The following is a 25,322-nucleotide window of genomic DNA, read 5'->3' on the forward strand; positions in this document are numbered from 1 at the left end:
CTTAACAAAGCCAAAACCTACAACCGACAGTTCGGCAATGGACTGAGGTGGTAGGGTAGAATAGAAAAGTTATGTACATGTTACTTATTTACTCTCCTGTACAGTGTTTTTATTACAATGACAGTGCAAACCTAAGGACATTATTGCTGAACGTGTCCCCACGTTTTACAATGCTACAACCAGTTTTTAAAGCAAAACAGAGAAACACTGTCAGCACTGTCAGCAAATGACAGAGCATTCACTATACATACAATACCAGCCTATGGTAACATAGGCAAAAAAATGTGACTTACAAATAAATAGTTTTAAAAAAGCTAACAATTACTGCTGTGTGAAAATTATATTCAGATGTTAACTTTAAAGTTTGTATTTGTTAATGGTAAAAAAAAGTGAAAACTCACCCTTCTGTGTACAACTCCCGTTTTCATTTCTGTACCCTGCAAAGCAAAATGAAATGCTTTAGTTATAAAATACAAACATAATTTAGTTATAAGTTTTACTTTACAAATAACTGTTGAGTTTGAAGGAGTATGTCATAGAATCATCTGTAATATGTCTAGCAGTCTGTGTAGAGTGTAGTAATGGGAATCTAAAGCAGGACAAATAAAGCTGATGTCTTCAAAGGACAACTTACAAACACGAACAGTGGCAGAGATTAATAATGATTAATACGTTTTTTAATCCTCATCCTGCATCTCACTAAAACAGGTGAGGATTTTCAACATTTGCTAAAAGTACAATTATCCTTTAAGCAAAGTTTTTTAGGTAACATGTCAATAGCAGATGCTTTTAATACATCATCATGGACTTTTTATGTTATGTTATGTTCTTTAAACACAACTAGTTGGTTTTCAATATTAGCCCCAACCCCACTGAGGAATCAGTACTTAAACATTATTATTTACTCATCTATGTTCATTTTAAACAAGTAGTTTACTTCTCTGAGTTTATTTTGAATGCCCAATCATGTGCAAGGAAAAAAACAAACGAAACAGGAATTGAAGGCAGCCTTGCCTTGTTTACTTATTGGACTCACTAAGTAGACATTTGCAGAGTGAAATCAACCCTATCATCTGTATTAGTTTCTAATAATATGTTTTTAAAGAACTATAGTTTACAACAATCCCATCATTATATAAAGGGTAAACAGAAGGAACAATGATACTATGGGATTATTTTATAAAGAAGTAGAGGCTGTTTACTTAGCTTGGTAAAGAATGAAAAAGCTGTATTCACTTCAATCCTGTGCAAGAAAAAAATCCTGTTTTCTAAATTTCCCTTGCACATTTTAGGTGTTCTAAGTTAATATAAATACAAAATCAGAATTTCTTCTCTCACTCCCCAGCCCCCTACCATTTCCCAAGTTCTCTCTTTAATAACAGCGCCTAGTCGAATGGTTCATTGCAGCGCCTCTTCTGTGAGTGGCGACTGATGAGTCACTGCTGCGGCCTGGGACTGGTCTTGTTGCAACCCCTTTGTGATGTCATCATGCCATCACTGGAGTCTTCAGGAACTGGGAGTGCTCTGTCGTTGGACAGCCAATTGCAGACAGAAATGTTGGCACTCAAAGAAAGACTTTCCAGTCTGCAGTCCAGAAAACTCTGGACCTGGTGATTCAGGTGACCACATGTAATTAAGGGCTTCAGTATGGGAGGATGGTATGGGGTGGTGGTAAACTTTATTGGGATCCCTTATTGGGGCCTGTGTTGAACAGCTTTTGTTCATAACAGATGTTTTTTCTATTCCCATACAAGTCTATGAGTATGCAAACAGAGGCCAAAGGAGGTCAACTGCAGGTCAGATGCACAACAATTAATAACCTCAGAAGCATCTTCAACTGATGTCAAACTGATGCCATTGATACAAGGAAATAGCATTTTAATAAACTTGAATTTATTTTGGATCTGATCAATATTCATAATTCCATATGTTTCCAGAAACAGGAATCTTGAACGCCTGGGCCTAGCATGGTATATCAGAGACAACTGGCTGCTATGAGCTGTCATTTTACTGTGTTGTTCAATGCAGACAAAATCAATGTACTTTAACTATGTGTACATAAGTATATTAGAAAAAAAAAATACTTTAGTCAAAAGATCGGGCATAGAGGGGAATAAAATTTCTGAGCAGACAGATTGAGGTTGGGTGTGAAGTGAGGTGACATTCACACTGATCTGAGTAGTTTATGAAGGGCAAACAACATCAGTCTCCTGGATGGCAGCTTTACAATAGCCTGTGAGCCATACAATGTCTCCGAGGATAATCTTGGCCCTCTTGTTACAAAAGGAGCTTTGTACAAATGCAGTGCAGCTGCAATTATTTGCATATGCTCATTATAATATATATAATCTTGTGGTAAACTGAGTAACTGCTGTAGTGTAAAAAGGCAAAACTGACAACATAGCCTTGGGCAAAAAAAAAAGTGCTATTTATTATTGCACCTACTTTATTTCCCCCATCAGGCCTGACTTCTTAAAGGATATACATGTTCTCAATTGCATAGATGGGTCCTTGAACCAAGAAAAACCATCTAAGACTATCTCCCAGTATTTACTACACACACCATGCGTTGCTAGTGGAGATGCAGACAACTATGAGAGCATACTGATGGCTATTCACATATAAATGTTGTTTTCTAAACAGTAGTTGCTCTAGCAGCTGAATGCATGCCAGAAAAGTGGTAGCATACCTGGAATCAAAATTGTACTTTCACTAATGTTTTTAGGATTATTTTTCATAAGTTCATAAGTATATTTTCAATCGTTTTTCAAAAAATGCAGCATGTAGGTTAAGGTGACTGTAAAGAAACACTTAGGGGTGTATTTATGAAACATTTTCAGAGCTAGTCACTCTCTAAACGTCTCAGTTTTAGATTCACACTGTTATGGCAGCTAGATGGAGCCGAAGAGGACAGGACATTCCTCTGCTCCTTGACTCCATCTAGTGGCTATAATGCGGTGTGCATCTAAAGTGCAGACGTTCCAACAGCAAACTGTCTATTAATTTCCCATAGGGCTTATGTAAATAGAACACAAAACACAAAGCGTGTTTTGTGTTTTATTTACATGTGCTGTGGGAATTCCTGATTCCTTGAAGGAGCAGCCCCCGAGACTGTGGAAAATCTGTCACTGCCGGAGGATTGCTGAGACTACGATTAGCGCTGAGATAGAGACGTTTTAATCACCAATAGGGTTTAGACTGCCAATATTACTACTAAAAAGTTGCACACCAAAACTATTTGAATGCATGACTCTAGGCTAACAGATAAATACACAGTTGAAAAGAATATATGCTTATTGTGTTACCTGCCAAATGATTTATAATTCTGTACAGCCAGTCCTGTTATCTGCACATACACATGTCTTGCACAGTGCAAAGCCAGGTAGGTGACATACATATTTACTCTACTAGTCTATGTAGCATTACCCTTCCTAGAGGATGACAACGCTGCCGTCTGACTATGGCTACTTTGAGCCTCCATGGATACAGCATGCAGCCACCCTAAGAGCCAAGTGAGTTACTTGTCAGATCATCAGTTGAACATAAAGGCATATAAGCCTAAACAAAGAAAACTAATGCACCTGCCTCATCTAAGGATTGGTAAAGTGCAATATATTACAGTTTTGTTCTGGGGTTTAGATACACTTTCATACAAAAGCAATTCTCTTTTAGTACATATTTTTTAACCTATCACAATCTTGGATAATGATACGAAATGCAAAAGCAAAGGTTACCTTTAGTAAGAACTACATGTAAAAATGACCGGTAGATCCATAGATACAAGGAGCAAGAGTTATATGAAAAACTTTACATGTCCTAAACAAATCTGACCTTAGCCCAACTCCTTCCCTCTTTTAAAGACTCTGTATTGGTCATTGAGGCCACCTGTTCCATTAAACGTCCAATAGGAAGGCATTGAAAAAGGGAAGGGGCAGGGCCAAGGTCAAATTCTACAAGAAAGGTCAAGATTGACTTATATAGCTTCATCTGTCTATATCTCTGGATCTTTGGCATGCAGTTTCTGTCAAGGTAACTTCTGTTTATGCATTTTTTTCTCCATAGTATCATCAAGTTTAATTACCCAGGTTTCTGGTTTAAGAATAAGTCTACAGAAAACTGTTATTTTCTTATAAGTTAATGTAGGACTCCAGCCAGCAATAACAATATAAAAATAAATAGTCCATTAAAAGATGAAATAGCAATACCAGCTTTTGCTGCAATATTCATATTGTATATATGCCTCTAGTTTGTCTCTGTGGCTAAACTACCTCCAAGCCCAGGTCACCCTGAAACACACCGGCCTGTTACTACTCTCTGTTACTCTGCTTTCTCTTCCTACCAGCATGCTTCTTTTCAGCACATTAACTGATTATCTCCTTGTGCGGCTTCTTAAACTCACAACCCAGCCCTGCTATATAGGGACTACAAAGGGTTAATATGAGGTCAAATTCAGGCACTTACACGGCTTGCATTTAAAAAAATACATGTGATATATTAATTATTACGAAGCTAAATTAATTTGTATCTTTTATACCTGCCTAGAGTGCAGCTTAATGGAGGATAATAGTGGGCTGAAAAATCTCCTGTTTTCTTCTTTCTTTTGGTGACTTGAGCCACATGAGATCCCCATTGGATTTCTGGCCTCAGTTCCACCATATTACCACTGAAATGAATCTCCCTCAGTTGTTTGCTCCATAATATAAAGGGGTGAAATATAGAATAAGCTTAAATTCATACTATTAGGGTCTCAGAGAGACAAGGGAATCTAAGGAGTTCATCTATACCAGGCGTAGGCAACCTTGGCTCTCTAGCTGTGCTGAAACTACAAATCCCATAAGGCATTGTAAGCCACAGGCATGACTAAAAGAGGTAGAAGCTTGATGGGATTGGTAGTTTCAGCACAGCTGGAGAGCCAAGGCTGCCTACCCCTGATCTATACATATTCAACCAAAACTGAAATAAAGGGTTTAGAAAGACTTTGGGGTCTATTCACGAAGCTGCCAAAGGATCTGGCCGTAGCTTCGGCCGATCCTTCGCCTAGCTTCGGCCCCAGGACCCCTTCGGTTCTGGGGCCCCCGGGAGAGTTTCTTTTTTTTTTGACAGCAGCAGAACCGCCGGACAATAGGAAACTATTGGGCGGAGCTAGCTGTCACTGCTAGCTCCGCACAATCGTTTGCTATTTACTTTTTTAACTTTTTTCACTCTTTTTCTGTTCTGCTCGGTACCTCTGAGGGGCCGAGCAGAACAGCCGAGCCGAATGCCGCTCAGCGGCATTCGGCTATTCACTCACTGCTGTTCGGGATCTTTAAGAATAGCCCGAACAGCAGTGAGTAGCCTGCCGGAGGTTCGGGTCAGGCGATACAGATGTTGAATCGGCTGAGTCGAACTCCTTCTGCACTTCGGGTCGGCCGAACATGCTGAGCATGTTCGGCCGACCCAAAGCCACACGAAGCAAGCCGATGTACGGCTGATTTCAGCCGATGTACGGCTGAAATTAGCCGTACCAGCCTGAAGTGAATAGCCGAACAGTGTTCGGCTCACTTCACTTCAGATCGGTCATTCACTCGGCTGCCCTCGGCAGCTACGTGAATAGACCCCTTTGTCTTTTTAAAGTTGAACAGTGACTGGTTTCTATGATTACCTGCAGTAATGTGGAAGGGATCATTCTGTTTTCCCACCAAGACTATAAGCCAAATATTTTTGCTCAGACTGGTATATTGATACAATTTTCTTGCCACTGACAGTATATACAAATTTTTATTTGACTTACACATACTGTATACAGTATAATGATGGAAATACTAACGTCATTGTCTTATGATTTAATTAACACGCCCATAATAATAGAACTTGCCAGTCATACATTTTCACTTGGTCAAAAGAACATTTATGTTCCTACATAAAATAAATAGTAATTCAAAGAACATGGAACTTCAACAAGTTCCCTTAACTACATAAAATAAAAGAAACAAACAAAGTACGGTACATTATTTTTCTTATATATAGATATGTGCTTTCCATGAATAAATTTTATCTCTATTAGCCTAACAGCCCTTTGCACAATGATTAAATAAGCTGCTCAGGTAATTCTGGACATTTTTAACGGTATTGCTGATTGCTTCGTACGGCCGTTGCTATGTCCTGCTCTATTTATTTACTGACCCCAGCTGTGTATCAGCTCATAGTCTCAGTCACAGATGTCCTTGTGACTTCCCTGGGGACGGCTCATCAACAATCCCATTGAGAGATGATTTCCATGCAGGCACTTGTCATGCCATTGACTGCTGAATTATGGACTGTGCAATTAAATATGAGATTTTTGTGGACGCCCCCGACTCTGTAGATGAAGGGAATGGCTTCAGATAAGTGTTTATCACAACATGTGTTGTGAAGCTCTGGATATTAAGAAAACACTAAATAGCTGTAGCCTGGCTTACTATAAAGCTGAACTCCAGGGAGGTATAAACATTCCAATTTAACACCTTTCTATATTCTTCACACATAAATTAAATGTATTTTTAATAGCAACGAGTGCCTGGTATTGAATTGAGCAACTCTAAAGGTGGCTATATAGAGCAAGATCAGGCAGCCTGATTCTATTCAAACATGGCCACATGCATAAGCAGACCTATTCTCCAAAGTAATCAAAGTAAATGCCCTTCCTAAGCGCACATGTCACAAGAAAGCCTCTAATTTGCCTATTTGCCAGAAAAATCTTTTCTGTGTCCTTTTTGGATTAAAGTGGAACCGCCCTCTCTTGTCCATTACAGCCAAGGAAGGTGCCATCTTGACCTCTATTTGGATTGGAGTTGCCATGTGATCAGCTATGAGACCAGCCACTTGAGGGCCTGAAAGTTCGATTTAGAGCTGAAGTAATGCAAAAAAACAAAACAAAACACGGAGCAGGTGCCACTTCCTAGTGCAGTATGTTTATTGACTAAATGATAAAATAAGAGTAAAAAGGTTCTACTCACTATTCCTAAAGAAAACCAGGCATATCAATAACAGAGCCCAATGGTCCAAGAATGCTGTATAGTGGTAGGTGCACCCCAACATAGTGGGGCCGCGCTTATGCGTTTTGGGGTAACCATCCCCTGTCTCAAAGCAAGACCTTCCAAATAAAGTACACTGGCAACCTTGACAATTGGCATACATTAAAAGTAACTGTATTGGGAGTGAGTTAAAATGGTGGGCCAAGTTCTGCTTTAAATTTCACTTGGTTACTAGGATCTGATTTTCTCCAACTATCATTCCACTGTCAGGTGAAAGAGATCTTACTAGCCACAGAAGCAATCTCAAGGCAGCAAAGATTGCTTAGGCATGAATAAAAAACAGTAGGTACCTTGTGGTGTCAGAGCTTAGGCATGAGTACGTTTACATTAATAAGAGTTAAGAAACCATTCAACTGGACCCATCAATCAAAATCAAATTTCCCATGAAGTAATAGTGCACATGTCATCATTATGATAAAACAAAGATCGCATGATCTCTGGCTACTAGGAACATTGTGGGTGTTGCACATGAGAGGACTGCATTAAGTCTGTTGTTTTTAATCAGAAATACCCTGTCTGGTAGACTTGCAGTGAGATAGGACAGTCAAGAAGGTACACTTAGCAAATAGAACCTGAGTGTGTAGTAAGCATATATGACCATCTCATGTAAATATATAAATGAAAAACAATACCTAGAATCAACGGTTTTAAAACATTAACACACACACTTAAAAGGAAAGTGTGCATTAGGCTCATTGCTTTCACATTTATATGTAAAAATAACATTTTAGACTATAGCTCCTTTTTTTTACTACTATAGCAGCTCGGCAAACACTTTACATTAAAATTCTGGGTGGAAAACCACTTACAAAGCTGTCTCCATGACTTTAATACTGGTCATAATTATTCTGTCCAAAATATAATTAAGCTTAATTAAAACATAAGCATTGCCCTTGATTCACTAGTAGCAACAGAAGGTCAGGAATTCTGAAAGAGTACAAAGCAGTAGAGTGTAATTTGGATGAATATTGAGTTATATTCTGTATTATAAAATAATAATCTGTTATTCTAAATAACTATAGTCTGGTTTGTTAAAGAGAGTACATCACAGTTCATTAAAAGGAAAATGCCATTAAAATAATGAATCAATTAAAGAAATGGGAACGTCTAAGAAAAAAACCACAGTGTTCTAAAAAGAAAAGTAAGATGCTTGTTGAGGTAAATATACATTTTAAAGGGTACTACTGCGAGAAAGACAGCATTCTGATAACTGTTTGCGGGCAGTACCTACACAGATTGTATTTAGAATTATTTAGTTTTTTTACAAAGGTTAATTTTTGATTACTTTTGGGGCTCGTTCACACCGTTGATGGACTAAAATCTCACATTTAGGGGTCTATTCACTAAGCTGCCGTAGGCAGCCGAGTGAATGACCGACCTAAATCGAAGTGAGCCAAACGCTGTTCGGCTATTCACTTCAGGCTGGTACGGCTGATGTCAGCCGTATATCGGCTGACATCAGCCGTACATCAGGTGGCTTCGGGTCGGCCGAACATGCTCAGTAAAGGCTATTGCAATTTGAACTAGCCAATAGGAATCTAGCAATGCATTCCTATGGCCAAAATATTTGTTTTTTCTATTCTGACACGGCTCCGTGTAAGAATAAGAAAAAAAAAAGAAAAAGCAGTGTTTCGTCTGTGCTCTGCCCAGCTGTCAGAAGCAGGCTGTCGGCTCGGCCAGCTTCGGCTTTCAGCGCGGCTCAGCCAAGCCGAGGCATATGCGTTCGGCTCGACTGAGCCACTCTGCCAAGTTTGGGAGCTGTACGGGCTATAGTGAATAGCCCGTACAGCAGCCCTTCTGTTCTGCTGAACCGAAGGAGTCCTGGGGCTGAAGCTAGCCGAAGGATCGGCCGGAGCTACGGCTAGATCCTTCGGCTGCTTCGTCAATAGACCCCTTAGTTATCTAATTTGTACTGAGATCGTAGTCCATCATGGGAGCAAGCTTGAAGTGGGGGCTAATTTAAAACACACACAGGGACGATGAGGAACAAAAGTAGCTACCCTCCAGAAGGAAGGACAGTGTCAGCACCAATTCAGAGATAATTTGAGGATCTACAGCTGAGTGATGCACAAATCATATACATTTTTGTTCATAGTTAGGGTATCTAAATGCTTTTAAGATTTAACTCCTGAGTTTAGTGTCACTTTAAGCTTACTAAAATGACAGGAACCCATACTTTTTACAACATGAAAAAAGAACCACATCTGATATTAAATGTGCCTGGGATTTTATTGCCGTGTAAATGTGTTTAGGGCATGCAGATGTAGGTCATCTAGAAGTCAATATTTAGTGAAGATCAATGTCAATAGAGCTACGCAATTACATACAGTACAAAGAGCAATATGTTTACCATGGCACAAAATGTGCACATGACATGTCTTTTGCACAAGATGTGCATTGGTAACATGATATCAAAGGGAATACACAGTTGGTTTGTTAATAGTTTTAAAAGCAAATGGTGATACAATATGTTATAAGATAATGAGGATTAAAGGTTACAGTAATTAGAGGTCAGTACATTACCATATATTCATCCTGTGATACAATGTATCTAAACACATAAAGATCCGTAGCATCTCATTAACTGGGTCTAAAATGTCAATCCAATTACATAAGCAACATATTATGTGCCGGCAAATATTGGAGACCTGTATTGGTCATTAGATAGGGTAGCTATACTATGTAGACATGTAAATTTCATTTTGTTTCCGAAATTTCGTTAAATTCGGACATGCGGATGCATTCGAATTTCCGAATTCAAAATCTGTACGAATGCGAACTAATCCTAGTGTACAAAATCCAAATGACAAACCAAATCAAGTTTTGGATCCACAATAAAAAAAAAAAAAAAAGAAATACAATTCTGAATCAATCTGAAACTAAACTATTTTTATGCAGGGTTACATGCCTAATATTATGATCTAGAAGACAGACATCACCAGCACAGCAGCAAGAAGAATTGGATTCTTTTGCTTATTTATTGAAGAAACATGTCACAAGCATCATTTAGCCAACGTTTTGGGGCCACGCAGGGTCCCTTCCGTGGGGTGACCTGGTGAGGCGCTAAAATGTTGGCTAAATGAGACTTGTGACATGTTTTTTCAATAAATAAGCAAAAGAGTCCAATGCTTTTTGTGTGCTAGTGCTAGTGATCTCCATCTTCTATGATTTTAGAAAACACTGCGCCATCTGTGTAATCACTACGAGCACCAGGACTATTATTCAAGGTCCAATCACTGTAAGGAGTGCAGGTGACACATCACAATAATACTATGCTCTAACAACTTGAATGAATGGACTTAAAAGAAAACTATGGGGTAAAGTTTTTATCCCATAGTTCTCTTAAGGGTCAAGGGAGGACATATACTTACGTCCTCCCATCACCCAAAGCTCAGTATATAGTGAGCTACAATACTGTCGAGATCCACCCAGCTGCGGGAGTGACAGCTGGCTCTGCATATCTAGAGGCAGAGCCAGCTGTGCCCGCCCCCTCCCCATCCGTTCCTCCAGTCAGAGCTGGAGGATCGGAGAGGGGAGGGGGAATCCCTGACTGACAGTCACCACTTTCTGCAGGGAGATGATCAGGAAATGAGCAAGCGACGGTATGTGTTCGCTCACTTCCCGATCTATAGAGCTGACGTGTGACAGTTTCAATGTTCTCCTTTAATTTCACATAGAAGTGCATTTAATATTTTTTACCCGTTAAAAAATACCCATGTGTCTGGACTATCAATATTTAAGTGTTTACATATTCTTAACATATTCTCAACAAGCAGTAAAAGATATGTAAAACAAGCCAGCACTCTTCCGCTACATGTACTGTGAAGTAATTCATTCTCACATATCCTCAGATTTCACAACAAAGACTCTAAAGTCCTAATTAAAGGAGAACTATGGGGTCAGGGGTTTTCACCATAGTTCTCCTTAGGGTAACCGGAGGACACAAACTAGCGTCTTCCCGTCACCCTAAGCTCAGTATACCGCGAGCTACAGCTCGCGGTATACTGAGACGCCACAGCCGGAGCGGATCCCGACATCGATGTCGAGATCCGCCCCCCTGCGTGAGTGACAGCGTGACAGCGCTGGCGGATCGGAGCGGGGAGGGGGGAATCCATCCCCTCCCCTGTCACGGCAGAGAGCCGTGACAGGATCGAGAAGTGAGCGAACAGCGGCATGCGTTCGCTCACCTCCCGATCTACTGAGCCGACCTGTGACAGTCCTATTGTCACAGGTCGGCTAGAACTATGAGGTGAGTGAAAAGCACTCACCTCATAGTTCTCCTTTAAGTCACCTTTTAACTGCTAAGAAACTGTGTTCTTTAGTGGGCTGGAAGGCTGCCATAATTTTGATCCAATAGGAGAAGAGGTAAGATTTCAGTGCCTCTCTTGTACATTTCAAGTGCTCATGCACACAGGTGCTGGGGTTGTATAAAATAAATTCAGCCATACAGAAATTAATGTCTGTATGCAGGTGTACACGGGTATATTTGCTGGACTTGCACAAACACAAGCATGTGTACAGATGTACAACCCCGAATGCAGACTGGTTGTATGTCCATATGAATGTGCATATGTCATTTTTAACAACAGATTTAGGGATTGTATGAGCAATTGATCCAAGTAGCAGTAGAGCCACCCCATCAATTGTACAGGCCTGTAAAATTGCCACCCCTTCACCGCAATGGTCTCCAAGTGGAGCAGGAGAGCCCAGGACCACAATGGATGACTTCAGGATGGTGAGCAGGATCAGGTCTAGTAATTTCTGTTACTCAATCTGCTCTGTGATCACTGAGCTCCTAGCACTTCTAGGTTCAGAGCTGTCAGAATTCCAGGGTCTGTCGGGGTTGCACTTCCCTATATCATGAAAGTTGACCGGCACTGTCCTAGATCCTCTGCCTGATTTGAAGTTAAACCCAACCCCATCCCAGCATAGGCTTAGCTCTAACTGAGACAGAAGTTGAGGTCCCCGGTACATCATATGTCCAGAATAAAGGGGCTTCCCAGATGCACAGAAATTGTTTAGAGGATTATTTAAAGTAACTGAAAGCAGCAAACGATGCCAGCACCTTGGCCACATTGTTTGTATATAATGATGAGCCTAACACACCTCAAGCTCAAATTCAAGTGGCTAAACCTATGACTGTTTTAGCCATGCAAACATACAGCCATATCTAAATGAATCCATCTTCATTCAGCACCCAGATCATACAGGGCACAAATTACCCTTTGTTGCTGATAACTGGATCCTCAGTGCAGCTTTACAAGGAGGTTTTTCAGCAACCTATCTTCCAACAAACAGAGTCATGTGGAGGCAAGGCCCCCAATCCAGTAAGATAAGCTATTTGTCTACCTTTAATTAACTAGCATTTGTAGGCTGTGACTCCGAAATGTACGCATGACTCATTACGACCCGAATGATTTACCATGTCTAATTCTAATAGCTCTTGTTATATCAGGAGATAAAACACAGCGCAGCAACTAATTATAGCTTATTGTTCCGAGGTATTGTTTCTTATGCTAATATTTTGTTACATGTAATATATGGTGGAGATTAGTTACCATCCACTGTGCTTTCTTTTTGATTCGACTACCATTAATTCTGTATCAGAAGTGGCGGAGAGTGATTTATGTAATCTTGTATCATGCTATTGGTTTCAGTAAAACCATACGTCAAAATGAGTGCAGAAATGTAGCCTCTAGTACGGCCTTGCTCTTTTTATTTCTGCTACTAAAAATAATTACACATGTTGAAAAAGAGATATATAGGCCAATGCATGATGGCATGGATATCATATATCAATGTTGGCTGCTTTCCCCAAGCACTATACACTACTTAAAATACAACAGTTTTTTTGGCAAAAATATTAACTGTTGAGAAGCAAAAATACAAACGATCTTTATCAGAGCAAGGTATGGCCAAATGGGAAGCCATAGGGCATCACAACTGTTTTGTTTTATTTCTTTTTTTTCCTATTTATATTATCTACTTTGGATGATAAGGTGTTCTACCAACCAAGTGGAGATCAGTTTAGTGTACAAAAAAGGTTTTGTAAAGCTTCAAGGTCCAGGATGAAGTTCCAAATACCTCCCCACACCATTTGACATTCCAAATAATGCCTTTGTTTGTGACTGGCAGCACAATGAATGCCTCTCATTAGATACATTTTGTGAAAATTGGAGACTCTGACCCTAGAGGCAAAACAGGGATCATAAATTACATTGGGTCCTATATAAAAATCAATTAAAGGCATGCTGGGTTACCAAAGGTAGTAACAACATTGAGCTTTGTGCTATTCAAAACAATAACCAAATCTGCAAAATATCAATAGTTCAGAGCATATAAACTTTTGTGGGTCATCTAAGCTGAAGGCTTGTGGGGTATGAGTCAAATAAGGGTTCCCCAATGAATACTGTACATACAGTATGTATGTATGTATGTATGTATGTATGTATGTATGTATAGAGGGTTCCCCAATGAATACTGTACATACAGTACGTAGAGTAAACTATTGTGTTCACTTTTTGTCAATTCATTATGTCTATTTGGTTGGATGATGATGTCATTATGGTGTCAGTCACTGGGAGGACATTTTTCTATTGGTGCATAATCCTTTAATATATCTGTGCTGTTTGCTGTAGGTTTACCATATGCTAGGTAAAGGGACCATGCAAAGTGCTGAAACGTTGCACTTCTACTGTATGTGATTGTCCATTAAAAAAGCTTTGCACTTTATGATAAACTTGTTGGTGTGCTAACATCATATCCATGATATTTAGAAAGAGTGTTTGAAACTGGACACTCTATGCCAGAGAGCTGGGACAGAAAAAATAAATACATTATTGAATAGAAACAATTTAAAAAATAAATAAACGGTAGAACCTTTAATTTACAAAGTTCTATATTTATCATTTAAAAGTAACAGATCCTTACATTAAAGGAGTTCTAAAGTCACAGTATATACCATCCTGTTATAACTCCAGCATTGGAATAGAATACATACTATATTTTTTTCAATCCCTTTTATGAAGTGATTGTTGCCTTCCATCTGCACCATCACTTTCAACAAATTCCTGGATTCCCAGAGTGGTTTGCTTCTCTTTCCCTGCTGATTGCTGTGATGCAATCTCAATTTCTGAAGACTACATAGCCCATAATGCATTGCTTCAGCAAACAATACATTGTTCAGACGTTGAGTTGTAGTTCCAAAGGCAGGCTCTGGGAGAATTGTGGCACAAGGAAGTGTTTATTCACAGGGCTGAATGAAATTGTGTCGCATTGAGGAAGTATAGCCTATGGACATCTTCAATAAGCAAGTTTACAAACTTCTAGATCAATATGGTTGTTAGGAGTAGGATAGAACTTATGGAAATTCAATACAGAACTGCGTATGGGGCTTTTATAATTTAATTCAGTCTGTGGATTTGTAAAAACATTCCGGCAATATTTTTTCTGCAAAATACCAAAGCATTTTATTGCTTCATCTGCTGTGATTTCATCACAGCATTTTACCCGAACATTGCTTCCGTGTAAAGTCAAAATATGTCTTATCTCTGTTTTACACCAGCTAGAGCAGCGAATTGTTTTTAGCTAAGCATTAGTAACTAATAGGATCACTGATTGAGAAGATGGAAATGTCACAAGCTGAAAATGATTATGACACTTGCAGGATTTAAGCTGTCTACACAGCACATTTGTTTGAGAATTTCGCAAAATTACATTTTTCTTTTTTTAATTATATTAACAAAAACGCACTGAGCAGAACGGATATAAAACTTGTTATGTGTCATTGTTTAGAACAACTGTTATTAACTGGGAATCTAACAGACTGTCCCCATGGTTTATTAAAAAATGGGAATGAAAAGGATTTTTTTTTGTCACGGTTTAGCTTACTCATTAAAGGGCCGATCTGCCCAAAAGTGAACATTCATTTATATACTTATATTTAAGTCTGGTGTCGTAAATCATTCGCTGGCTTCTTTTGAATCACTGGGACTCTAGTGGTGACATTTCCTGCTCACCTGGGCAACTCATGGGTGTCCCTGATGCCTCCTGTTCTCTATATTATATAAAACACCTAAATCCAGCAGGGAGAGTGGGAATAGGGCTGCAACTAATGATTATTTTCATTTATTGAAGACACTGCATCTAGTGAATAGAATTTTATAGATTTAGCTTTTAGATACATTTTCAGGGGATGACTTATAACACATTCATACAACGTATATGCATTACTGCCACTGGGTGGAGCCAAGTTGCATTGCAAAGTTTCCTATGCTCTTTTGGGGATTTTTTTTAAAGATTTTTTTAAATCTCAGATTCATTTTTATCCACTTGTCTACCAATGCCATTTATAAATGCCAGCTATTAGCAAGGGTTAATAAGTACACTCCCAGCTGCTGATCTTCACTCCTGTGAATGACCCTACATTGTCACTTCTGGGTTCAGCGATGTCATGATCTGTGCTTGATTAACTTCAATGTGGTCCAGAGGTGACATCAGCAGTCTAATAGACCCCTGATGTCTTCTTAAAGAGACCTGTTATGTCTAGTATGCTATCAGCCCATATGTGATAGCAAGAAAATTAAGTGTAAAAAGTTTAAAAAAAAAAATATAAAAACATAAATTTACTGTTTCACAGGCACATGCAGTTTTAAAAATCAACATGCTTGGTTTCCAAGTACTCTGCACAACCTCATCTTTCTAATTTTACCAACAATTGGGGGTTATATTGCATCTGTGGGGAATAAAATTAACTCACTAACTAATAACCTACTAACGTATTAACTTAATAAAACGAAGTAGTGTATTTTTTACTGAACATTTAGGCTTGATAAACAGCTGCACAAATATTGTGTAACATAAAAAAAATTTTTTACCTACCAACATTTTATGCTCCAGTGTCTCTTCTTTCCGGAAATATATAATTATGGGGTTTCAACTAATCTTTAGGTCCAAAATGTGCATTTTAACATGCATGCAAAAATTTACTCTGGTAGTTGAGTGGTAAAGAGTACCATTTTAAAAATGTTTACCACCATTGCTGTAAATTGTGCAGCATTTTTTTCCCGCCAGATGTTAATGTACAGTATGTGTGATCCTTTATTATGCAGCTTCAGGCATGTGTAACAGGGGAGACGCTTTGCTTCCGGAAAAAGTCTTATTATTTCTCACAAAACTTAAAACAATCCAATCGCTTTTACTACTACAAAACGTGAACGGTGATCGTTGAGTGTTCTTGACAATCTTGCACTCCCTGGTAATATAAAACTAGCACGGGAAAGGTCCTTGTAGGGACAAGCTATAATTTTTCTTGTCATTTTAACTTTGGCAAAGGTTTTTTAAATGATAAATGATGATTCTGTAAGAGCCATTCCAACACCATTTTAGTCAACTCACTGTATTAAATACATTTTAAGAGCTGCTATTCCGCAAGAACTTGGAGGCTTTTTAAAATAGGGAAGAGTACAATTTGCTGAATTTCTAACCATTACATAGAATAACAGCTTCCCAGCGAGGGGTCTTCCAGGCAGACTTCAAAAAGTCAATTTCAGTAGTAATCAAGCAATCTAAATTATGATCATTATAGTCTTTATCTATGTAGTCTTTATGTTCGGTCCAGGCGATGGTTTAACCAGGCAACTCAAATGAAACTGAATGGAACACTCAACACAGTCAACTGGGGCCCACCCATAGTTAATTCCAGTATAACATTATAACACTTTGGCAATTGATATGACAATAATAATTGCAACTTACATTTAAACCCAGAGAAGGGGACATAAACACCTTTCCATTTACTTTGTATAGAGTGGAGAAGAGCTCATATTTCCGTGAGTTTTTTTTTCCTGTTTTTGTCCCCATTGGAGAGATTTTCCTTCACTTCCAGTCTCTGTAACATCTGTACAAGAGATGGAGGTGTGATCACCACTAGGCACAGACAGAAATAAAACACTGTAAAATTTTAAATCCCCCCTCACTCTACTAAAAAAGTGCCTTTGTTTTTTTCCTGTGTCCCTATTGGAAAAATTTCCTATCACTTCCTTTCCTGGCAGGATATGCTTTAGGTACATGAGCATTATTTAATATTTATATTATATAAATATTTATATTAAATATTATTTTACCCCTGCGTTATAGTGGCCTATAAAGCAAGCATCAGATAAGTATATGTATAGCCAGGACTGTGCAGCCAATCAGACCAGTTGAGGTGACTTATGGAGGCACGGTGGGGAAGGGGTGTGTTGGCGCTGAGATGGGAGTGTGCATAAGGGACACTCTGTCCTCAGTACATCTCAGTAATGAAATCACAGGCTCAAAATTACTAAGTTCCAGCTGAGCCTCTTCAGTAATGTGGAGTGATGCCGCTGCCCAAGGCAGCCATCGTTTCCAGAGTGGGGACAGAATATGTGGGGGTATTGTCAACAATGGCTGCCTCATGGTGTGGCATGACCCTCTATATAGATACAATTTTTCTTCTAGGTTTTGGTTAGAGTTGGAAAGGGTTATAGCCCATACCAGGTTTGTATTGCTGCCTGTATCCAAGCTAGGAAGATTGACCCTCTCTTTTTCTCCTGGTGATTATTGTTACTTGAACAGGAGGGAAATCCCACATTTTAGAGTTGTCCCTGGAAGAGGAGGTGAGAAGAAATCTTTCAACGGTGACACCTGTTCAGAAGAGAAATTCCACATACTTTGTAGAGATTTCCCTTTTTGCTTCCTGTTGCGCCTGGGATGGGAAATCTGCCCAATAGTATGTATGCAGAAAAAAAAAACTGATACGGGGTTTAACCCTTGCTTCAGGTTGCACATGCAATGGAAAAATTTCCGGGCTGGCTGCACAGAATTATAAATTCTGTCAGGGAAAACAGTCCTCAGTTTTGTATTTCAGCTTTTGATTCACAGTAGCTGTCTGGAGTTCAGCTTTGATTTTACTGTCTGGTGCTTGCTCTATTTTCAACCTGCTGATGTGTGCATGCCCATTCCTATGACCCACAAGATACCTGCCAGCCCAGGCCTGCGAGCAAGTCTTCAGAGCGAACATGCTTGCTAATTTCACAGCAAGGCTGACTGCCTGTGTTTCCATTGACTGTGACGCGCTACTAAAAATGTCCGGTCTTATTGCAAGTGCCTATCAACATATATTCATGAGTTTGTCATGGTGAGTAATAATTAATTCTTTTATACATTTTTATTTTAATGCCATGATTAAAGTGACACTAAACTCAGGAGTTAAATCTTAAAAATACATTCAAGTACCTTAACTATTAACAACAATGTATCTTATTTGTGTATCACTCGGCTGTAGATCCTCCAATCATCTCTGAATTGGTGCTGACACTGTCCTTCCTTCTGGAGGGGGGCTACTTTTGTTCCCCATGGTCCCTGTGTGTGTTGTAAAGTAGTCACCACTCTAAGCTCACTCCTGTGATGGACTACAATCTCATGTTCAGTTTACTAATTTGTATTGAGATTGTAGTCCATCACAAGAGTGTGCTTGGAGCGGTGGCTACTTTTCAACACACACAGGAACCATGGGGAGCAAAACTAGCCCCCCTCCAGAAGGAAGGACAGTGTCAGCACCAATTCAGATATGATTTGAGGATCTACAGCCGAGTGATACATCAATAAGATACATTTTTGTTAATAGTAAAGGTACTTGAATGTATTTTTAAGATTTAACTCCTGAGTTTAGTGCCACTTGCACCGTAAATTCATTATATTGTCCCATGATGGTGGAAGTATATTTCTAAGTGGCAGAAAACGGCCAGCTTTCAGACATGCACAATATCAGATTCTGAACAGGAAAAATACTTTTTCAGATACTGCTGACCTCTTATGAAAATGCTAACTGCCAAGTTTCAGTGCTGTTGCCTCAAAACTTTGAGTCACTGACAGAGAACCAGGTTGCAGAAGAGGCATTTTGATTTTTCTCTGTCTTTCCTGATCTGTACTTTTTTTCTCGAGACTCTCGAGAAAACTTTGAAATCAGAGAATAACAAAATCAACCAGGCAACTAGCATTTTCAGTCCCCATAATTCTCTTGAAGTGTCTATATTAAAAGTAAATTAATAAGCATTAGCAGGGAAATAAAAAAAAAAGCAGTTTTTGCTGCAATCATCCCCTCCTAGGTGACACTGTTCCCTGCAGACTCCTCGCTGTTGGTGCTGGACACTACCCATCTGGGTTATGTGGCACCCAGCATCATCTGACTCACTTCCTGTGAACCTGTGATACCAATGACACCCCCTGGGGTATCTTATCCTGCAGCCTGGGCTCACAGTACTCTTTGACGGAGATGCACTCACTCCAAAAGGAAAAACCCAGACACCACCTCCTCCAAGGAAGAAACAAAAGGACCCCTGGCATCACTGGACTAGTCTAAAGACTGCAGTGATAAAGGTGTGAATACATTATTAAAAAAACAATAATAACTCCAGGTCCAGGATGCAGAACAGTGAGTGGATTCTGGGAGATAAAATTGAGTTTTGCTTTAAAAAAGCTTTTTATAGAATGTAAAAATGTAACAAGAATTGGCACACTATAAGATACATACACATGATTGCTATGAAATGAGTATATTATATAATCATTTAAGATAAATATTCCACAACAGAAAATGCAGAACCCCCAAATTACTCATGACCAGACACACATTTGCTAGTAATTTTAAAGTGGACCTTTGGAACTTGAAGTTAGATGGAATTTTCTTCATGAAAGTAAAGCCAGCTTTCATAATGGTTTGAACAGCACCACTAACAATGTGGTAAGCACTCCTATGTCATTGAGCTTTAATAGTATCTATTTTACCACTTGATAGTGTCTGAACTCCAACCTTTTGTCCAGTGACTGCAGTGTGGAATCACAGGGCAGCCTCATCAAATATTTGACAGGTAATCTCAGAGAACAGAGTTCAGGGGAGTGCAAGGCCTCCACTCTATCTTCCGGAGCTTTGTTACACATCACCGTAGCGAAACCGATCATTGAAGTTGTTTCTCAGTACTGAATGGGAACAGGACAAAGGCAAGCTTGGGTAGCCTTTTTTCAAACCTTTTGCAGGGGTCGCACAAAGAAAAGTGATGCCACAGCTAACTGTTATAAAGTTTCTGTGCCAGTCCACTGCCCTAAACCAGCGCAATAGCCCTCTGAAAAATCTAAACCTCTGGGTATGAGACCAATGTACATTCTCCTACCTCCCTTCCTGCACAAAGGTGCTGGAGCTACAGTGGTGGACCAGGGTGATAGGCAAGCACAATACAGGTACTGTGTGACCACCACCTAGGTGTTTGATGTTTTGGTTAGAATAGGGAAGGGTTAAAGGACTAGTTCACCTTTTTACAAAACATGGAAGGTTTAACTAACTCACAACACCCTCCTTATTACGGGCGTGTGTGGGTGGCAGTCACCGTTGCAGATAGGTGCAGTGGGGATGAAGGGGTGAGGAGGGTGTTGTGAGTTAGTTCATCTTTTCAATATATTGTGAAAAGGCAAACTAACCCTTTAAAACCCCTGTAAGGTTTTTTTTTTTCTTGTCTGCATCCTACTGGAGAGATTTACTTCTCTCCTCAAGAAGCAACAGGAAATCAGAGGAAATCTCCCCAAAGAGAGATGGAGTGGTGAATGGTTAGAACCTCTGTTGGGTTTTTTAATGCTGTCTTTGTCGGGAAAGTGATGAGAAATGGCAAATGCTCTTGGCTGAAATTCCACCTACGGGTGGACCTGTTGGCACCACCCAGTTCTACAAAAGTTGATTGAAAAATCGTAGAAGGTGGATTGAAAATTGAGCAATAAGATGCAGTCACTGAAGTGGAAAAGAGCTGGCACTCGTAGGAATCCTCTTAATGGTTCCCATAGAGTATTGGGAGTAAGAAGGTAGAGCAGCTTTTTTCTTGCCTTAGATGCAGTCACTGTTTGGACATTCAGACAGCCGTGTGTGCGGGCAAGTGAGATTTTTCCATTCACATTAGCATGGATGGGGGAGTCTGTTGAATCTGCTGTGCCAAACAAGAAAAATCTAAATGTATATGGCAAACTTAAGATAGAAAGTAACGCAAACTCTCTTTCCTTGGGATCTTTACTATTCCCTGCTCCATCCAAAACTAAGGGGTAGTTCACACCATGTGCAGATACCTCCATTATTTTGTACCTGATCAGCTCAGGTCTGAGCCCAAACACATAGGGAGTTATTCAGAAAGCGGCTGAAGGCAGCTTAGTGAATAACCCAGCCGAAGTGAAGTGAGCTGAACAACATTTGGCTATTCACTCCGACTTATTACGGCTGCCTTCGGCTGCACTTCGGTCAGCCGAACATGCTCTGGATCAGCTGAGCCAAAGCTCCAGGAGCTCACTCGCTGCCGTTCGCCCCTATTCTCACATTGGCCGAACCGAACAACAGTAAGTAAATAGCCGAATGCCGCCGAGCGGCATTTGGCTTAGCTATTGTGCTCGGTACCTTTGTGGTAATGAGCAGAATAGAAAATCAATGAAAAGAGTTTTTAAAAAAAGGTTGAGAAAATATCTTTAAAAATATAAATATATAGTAAATGAAAAAAAAGAAATAAAGATTTTTTTTAAAAGAAAGAAAAACAATTGGGCAGTGACAGATAGCCCCTCCCAACTGTTTCCTATTGACCGACACCTGCTAGATTCTTCTAGCAGGTCTCGGCCAATAAATAATAACTGGGCGGAGCCGGCCGTGACGTCATGGCCGGCTCCGCCCAGTTGTTATAGTTTAATGACAGATCAGCATCCCCAGGTCATTTGGGGACTCTGATCTGCAATTACAACTGGGTGGAGCCGCTCCGCCCAGCTGTCATTTGCAGGGCAAAAGGCCGGCCTTCCGCAGTCATTTCGGCTCTGTCGAGCCGAAGCATATGCCTTTGGCTTGGCTGAGCAGTTCGGCCGCCTTTGGCTGCTGTAGGGGCTATAGTGAATAGCCCCTACAGCAGCCCTTCAGTTCGACTGAACCGAAGGGCTCCGGCGGCCGAAGAGAGCCGAAGGATCAGCTGGATCCTTCAGCTCCGACGTGAATAACCCCCATAGAAGACAACTGTTTTGTACACCACAACTGAACACAGAGGTATGGAGTGGAGAGGTGTGGAAACATGACACAGGTCTGTATTTTTCCCCATTGCAGTTGGGCACATGTAAAACGCACATAAACGCAACACAACAGAAAGGAAAATCAACCTGCAAAAGAGAAAAGGAAGTAATACTAAAAACTAGAGATAAACGCACCTCAACGAGCCCTCACAAAATAAAAATATATATGTGTTAACATGTCTTTCCAAGCAGCAGAAAAACGTAAAAGATATTAATATTATCTGTAAGATGCACAGCACACAGCTGTGCTACACATGTTACTGGAAGATGTACAATATTATCTACAGAAATATTCCATACCTTTCCATGCTATAAAGTCTGTAAATCTGTCTTTACTCGCTTATTGACTGTTATTGCTTTCAGGTTGGACAGGATTACAGCGTGAATCCGAATTTTATTAAGTAGCACCCCGGCTTAGTGATAGGTAAACAAATAATTTCCTTTAATTTAAACTACTTCTTCTCCAAGCCTTTAAGCACAGTCTAAGCATTGGATAGACAGGATGTATCAACAGAGATTGTTTTCATCTTTACTGAAAGTTATGAAAATCAATAAATATATTTTAGAGCTTCTGGATAGATACAAGGCGGAGGAGAACAAATGTAAAACTAAGACACTTCCTTTTTTGGCTGCAATTGTAACATTTGTATTATTGTTGCTGCTTTAGTTTCACTCATAATACATTTAGATGTTTTTTATTTTCTTAAAGGAGCATCCCAGTTTTGGATAGACAGTAGGTTGGTTTGTCTGCCAGCTTCTGTTATTGCTCACAGGCTGCTTTAACCATAAAATAAATGTAATATTAAAGAAGAACCCCAGGTAAAAATTGTATAAATGTCAGTATAAATGTCCAAGGACCTGTAGCACACCTTACCGGACTTCCCATGTGGAAAAATGGGTGCTCGTAATGACTACGGATGGCGCCGTATCAAGTAAAGTCGTTCACTCCAAATATGACAGAATACGTCAAGGTTTTAGTGAATCTTCATTTTTATTTTTGAAGTCACTTAAAGTGGAAACAAGCGCTTTCAGGGCCGCACAGGGTCCCCTTAATCAGGCTTAATACTGAGAGCGCCGCAGATGGGACGGATCCCGACAATACTGTCTGGATCCACCCAGCTGAGTGAGTGACAGCGGTCTCTATCTAGAGGCAGAGCCAGCTGTGACCGACTCCTCCCTGTCCGTTCCGCCAGTCAGCGCTGGAGGATCGGAGAGGGGAGGGGGGAATCCCTGTGGCGAGCGGTGACTAACAGTCACCTCTCACTGCAGGGAGACGATCGGGAAGTGAGCGGATTGGCTGCATGTTTCTGCTCGCTTCCCGATCAATAGAGCCGACCTATGACAGTTTCAATGTCACAGGTGGGCTCTAACTATGAGGATGAGTGGGAAGCAGTGGGAATATCAGCTCAATGTCGCTCAATGTAGCTTATCCAATGCATTTCAATGGAGCTGTTCACATCTCACAGCTCAATGTCGCCTGTAGCCCGTCGCTCAAGCTTGTAGCTCGAACATGACCTATTTTTCAGCGGATTTTGTGCGATTTGGCCCAATAGACTATAATAGTGTAGCTCAATGTCGCACAACATTGTAGCGCTACATCACGCTACAGAAGTGTCAAATATAAGAAGGAAGGAATGATGTCACATCAAAACCGCTTTTGATTGGTTACAGCCCAATGAAGCAGCCATGAAGTCCCTGCGAAAAGTTGCGCTGCGAAGCGTGACAAAATGTGCAATGTAGCTCAATCTAGCTTAATGTCGCTCAGCTCAAAATCACGCTGAAAAAAGCGCTTTTTTGGATGTAGCTCAGTGTGAATGGGGTCTTAATGCTCATACATACTTCAGCAGGTTTTTCCAGCCAATGACTCTTGTCTTTAGTCTCTTGTATTTATAAGACTTTCTGACCACAAAATCTTACAAGTACGTTTGTCTTTGTGTAGTTTGTTTTTCATTTTTTTTTTTACTCTGCCCTGGCGGATCAATATTGCGGGGAATATTCCCGTGTGGGGTGACTCGCTCTGGTAAGGAGACTCCATCAAAAATCAGTAATAGTTGTGTTCATTTAATTCCAAGAGGAAACACAACATTGAAAGCCTGGCTGGCAGATTTATTGATTACTCCTCAGCAATGACCAACAAGCACTCAGAAAATCCCCAAAGGGGGTCATTATTAGTACAGCGTAACCGTGTCACTAAACATTAGTAGCAGGAGCGGAATGGAACAAGCCGGTGAAGGTAAAGACTGTATCCTGCCTGGAGTGATATCCGTAAGAACGGTGTGAGGATCTATTACTATATCATTCCTTAGGTGACCATGACAAACTAGAGCCGGGATAGCAGCTTTAGGCATTGTAGAATATTTGGAATATGTCAAGACGTAATTATGGGGACATCATAGTATATTTTCATTAAAAACATATTCGGAAGATAGAATTTATAGATTTCAAAGACTAACACTCTGTGCATAAAAAAAATAATTAACATGATGCCCCCTAGCAGATAAAGAATATAGTGCTTATTTCATAAGGCGTGACCTAATAAGGAAGAACAAAAAGTATACCATTGTACTGCTTACTGGAAAGTCCCTTGGGTTGGGTGCTGAAATGACTGCGGATGACGACGCACAAATCAATGAAGAAACAAGATGTCACCAACACATTGGAGATATTTGTCCAAGCAAACATCTTTTATTGATGCATATAGTCACATAGATGGCAATGTTTTGGGGCCACAGTGGTTGCCTTGATCAGATTCAGACTGAGTCTGATGAAGAGACCCGTAGTGGCCATCTTTGTGACAATATGCATCAATAAAAGACATGAGCTTGGGCACATATCTCTGGTGTGCTGGTGACATCTTGTTTCTTCATTAATAAGGTAAAATACTTACTTTAATCTACAGTCACGCAAATCTTACTCCTTGGTTGTGGCAACTGGTCCCACAAAGCTGCTCTTCATGCTGTTCTCCGAATGGTTTTCACACTGCTCCTTTCGCCAACATTGTCACATATAATGCAGGTCCAGTGGTGGCTGCTGGGCCTGCATGGTACGTAATCACATGAGAAGGCCTGTCTACATAACCTTGCTGGAGATCAGAGGAATGAACCACCTTCTCCTGTTGGACTGTGAAGCAAGTTAAGTATTCCTCTATATATATTCCTATATTCTTTATTT

At 40.1% G+C, this 25,322-nt stretch overlaps 1 protein-coding gene across 1 annotated transcript in view; it reads right to left on the reverse strand.

Moving 5' to 3' along the window:
* Window positions 1–25,322, reverse strand: part of ADARB2 (adenosine deaminase, RNA specific B2 (inactive)) — a 450,356-nt gene that overhangs the window by 264,479 nt on the left and 160,555 nt on the right. Inside the window, exon 2 of the mRNA XM_018554192.1 lies at window positions 402–437. Within this exon, the coding sequence (XP_018409694.1) occupies window positions 402–437 (36 nt within the window). The remainder of the gene's footprint in view (window positions 1–401; window positions 438–25,322) is intronic.

The sequence above is a fragment of the Nanorana parkeri genome, unplaced genomic scaffold (genome assembly GCF_000935625.1).
Source record: "Nanorana parkeri isolate BGI_ZX_2015 unplaced genomic scaffold, ASM93562v1 scaffold145, whole genome shotgun sequence".
Taxonomy (NCBI): Eukaryota; Metazoa; Chordata; class Amphibia; order Anura; family Dicroglossidae; genus Nanorana; species Nanorana parkeri.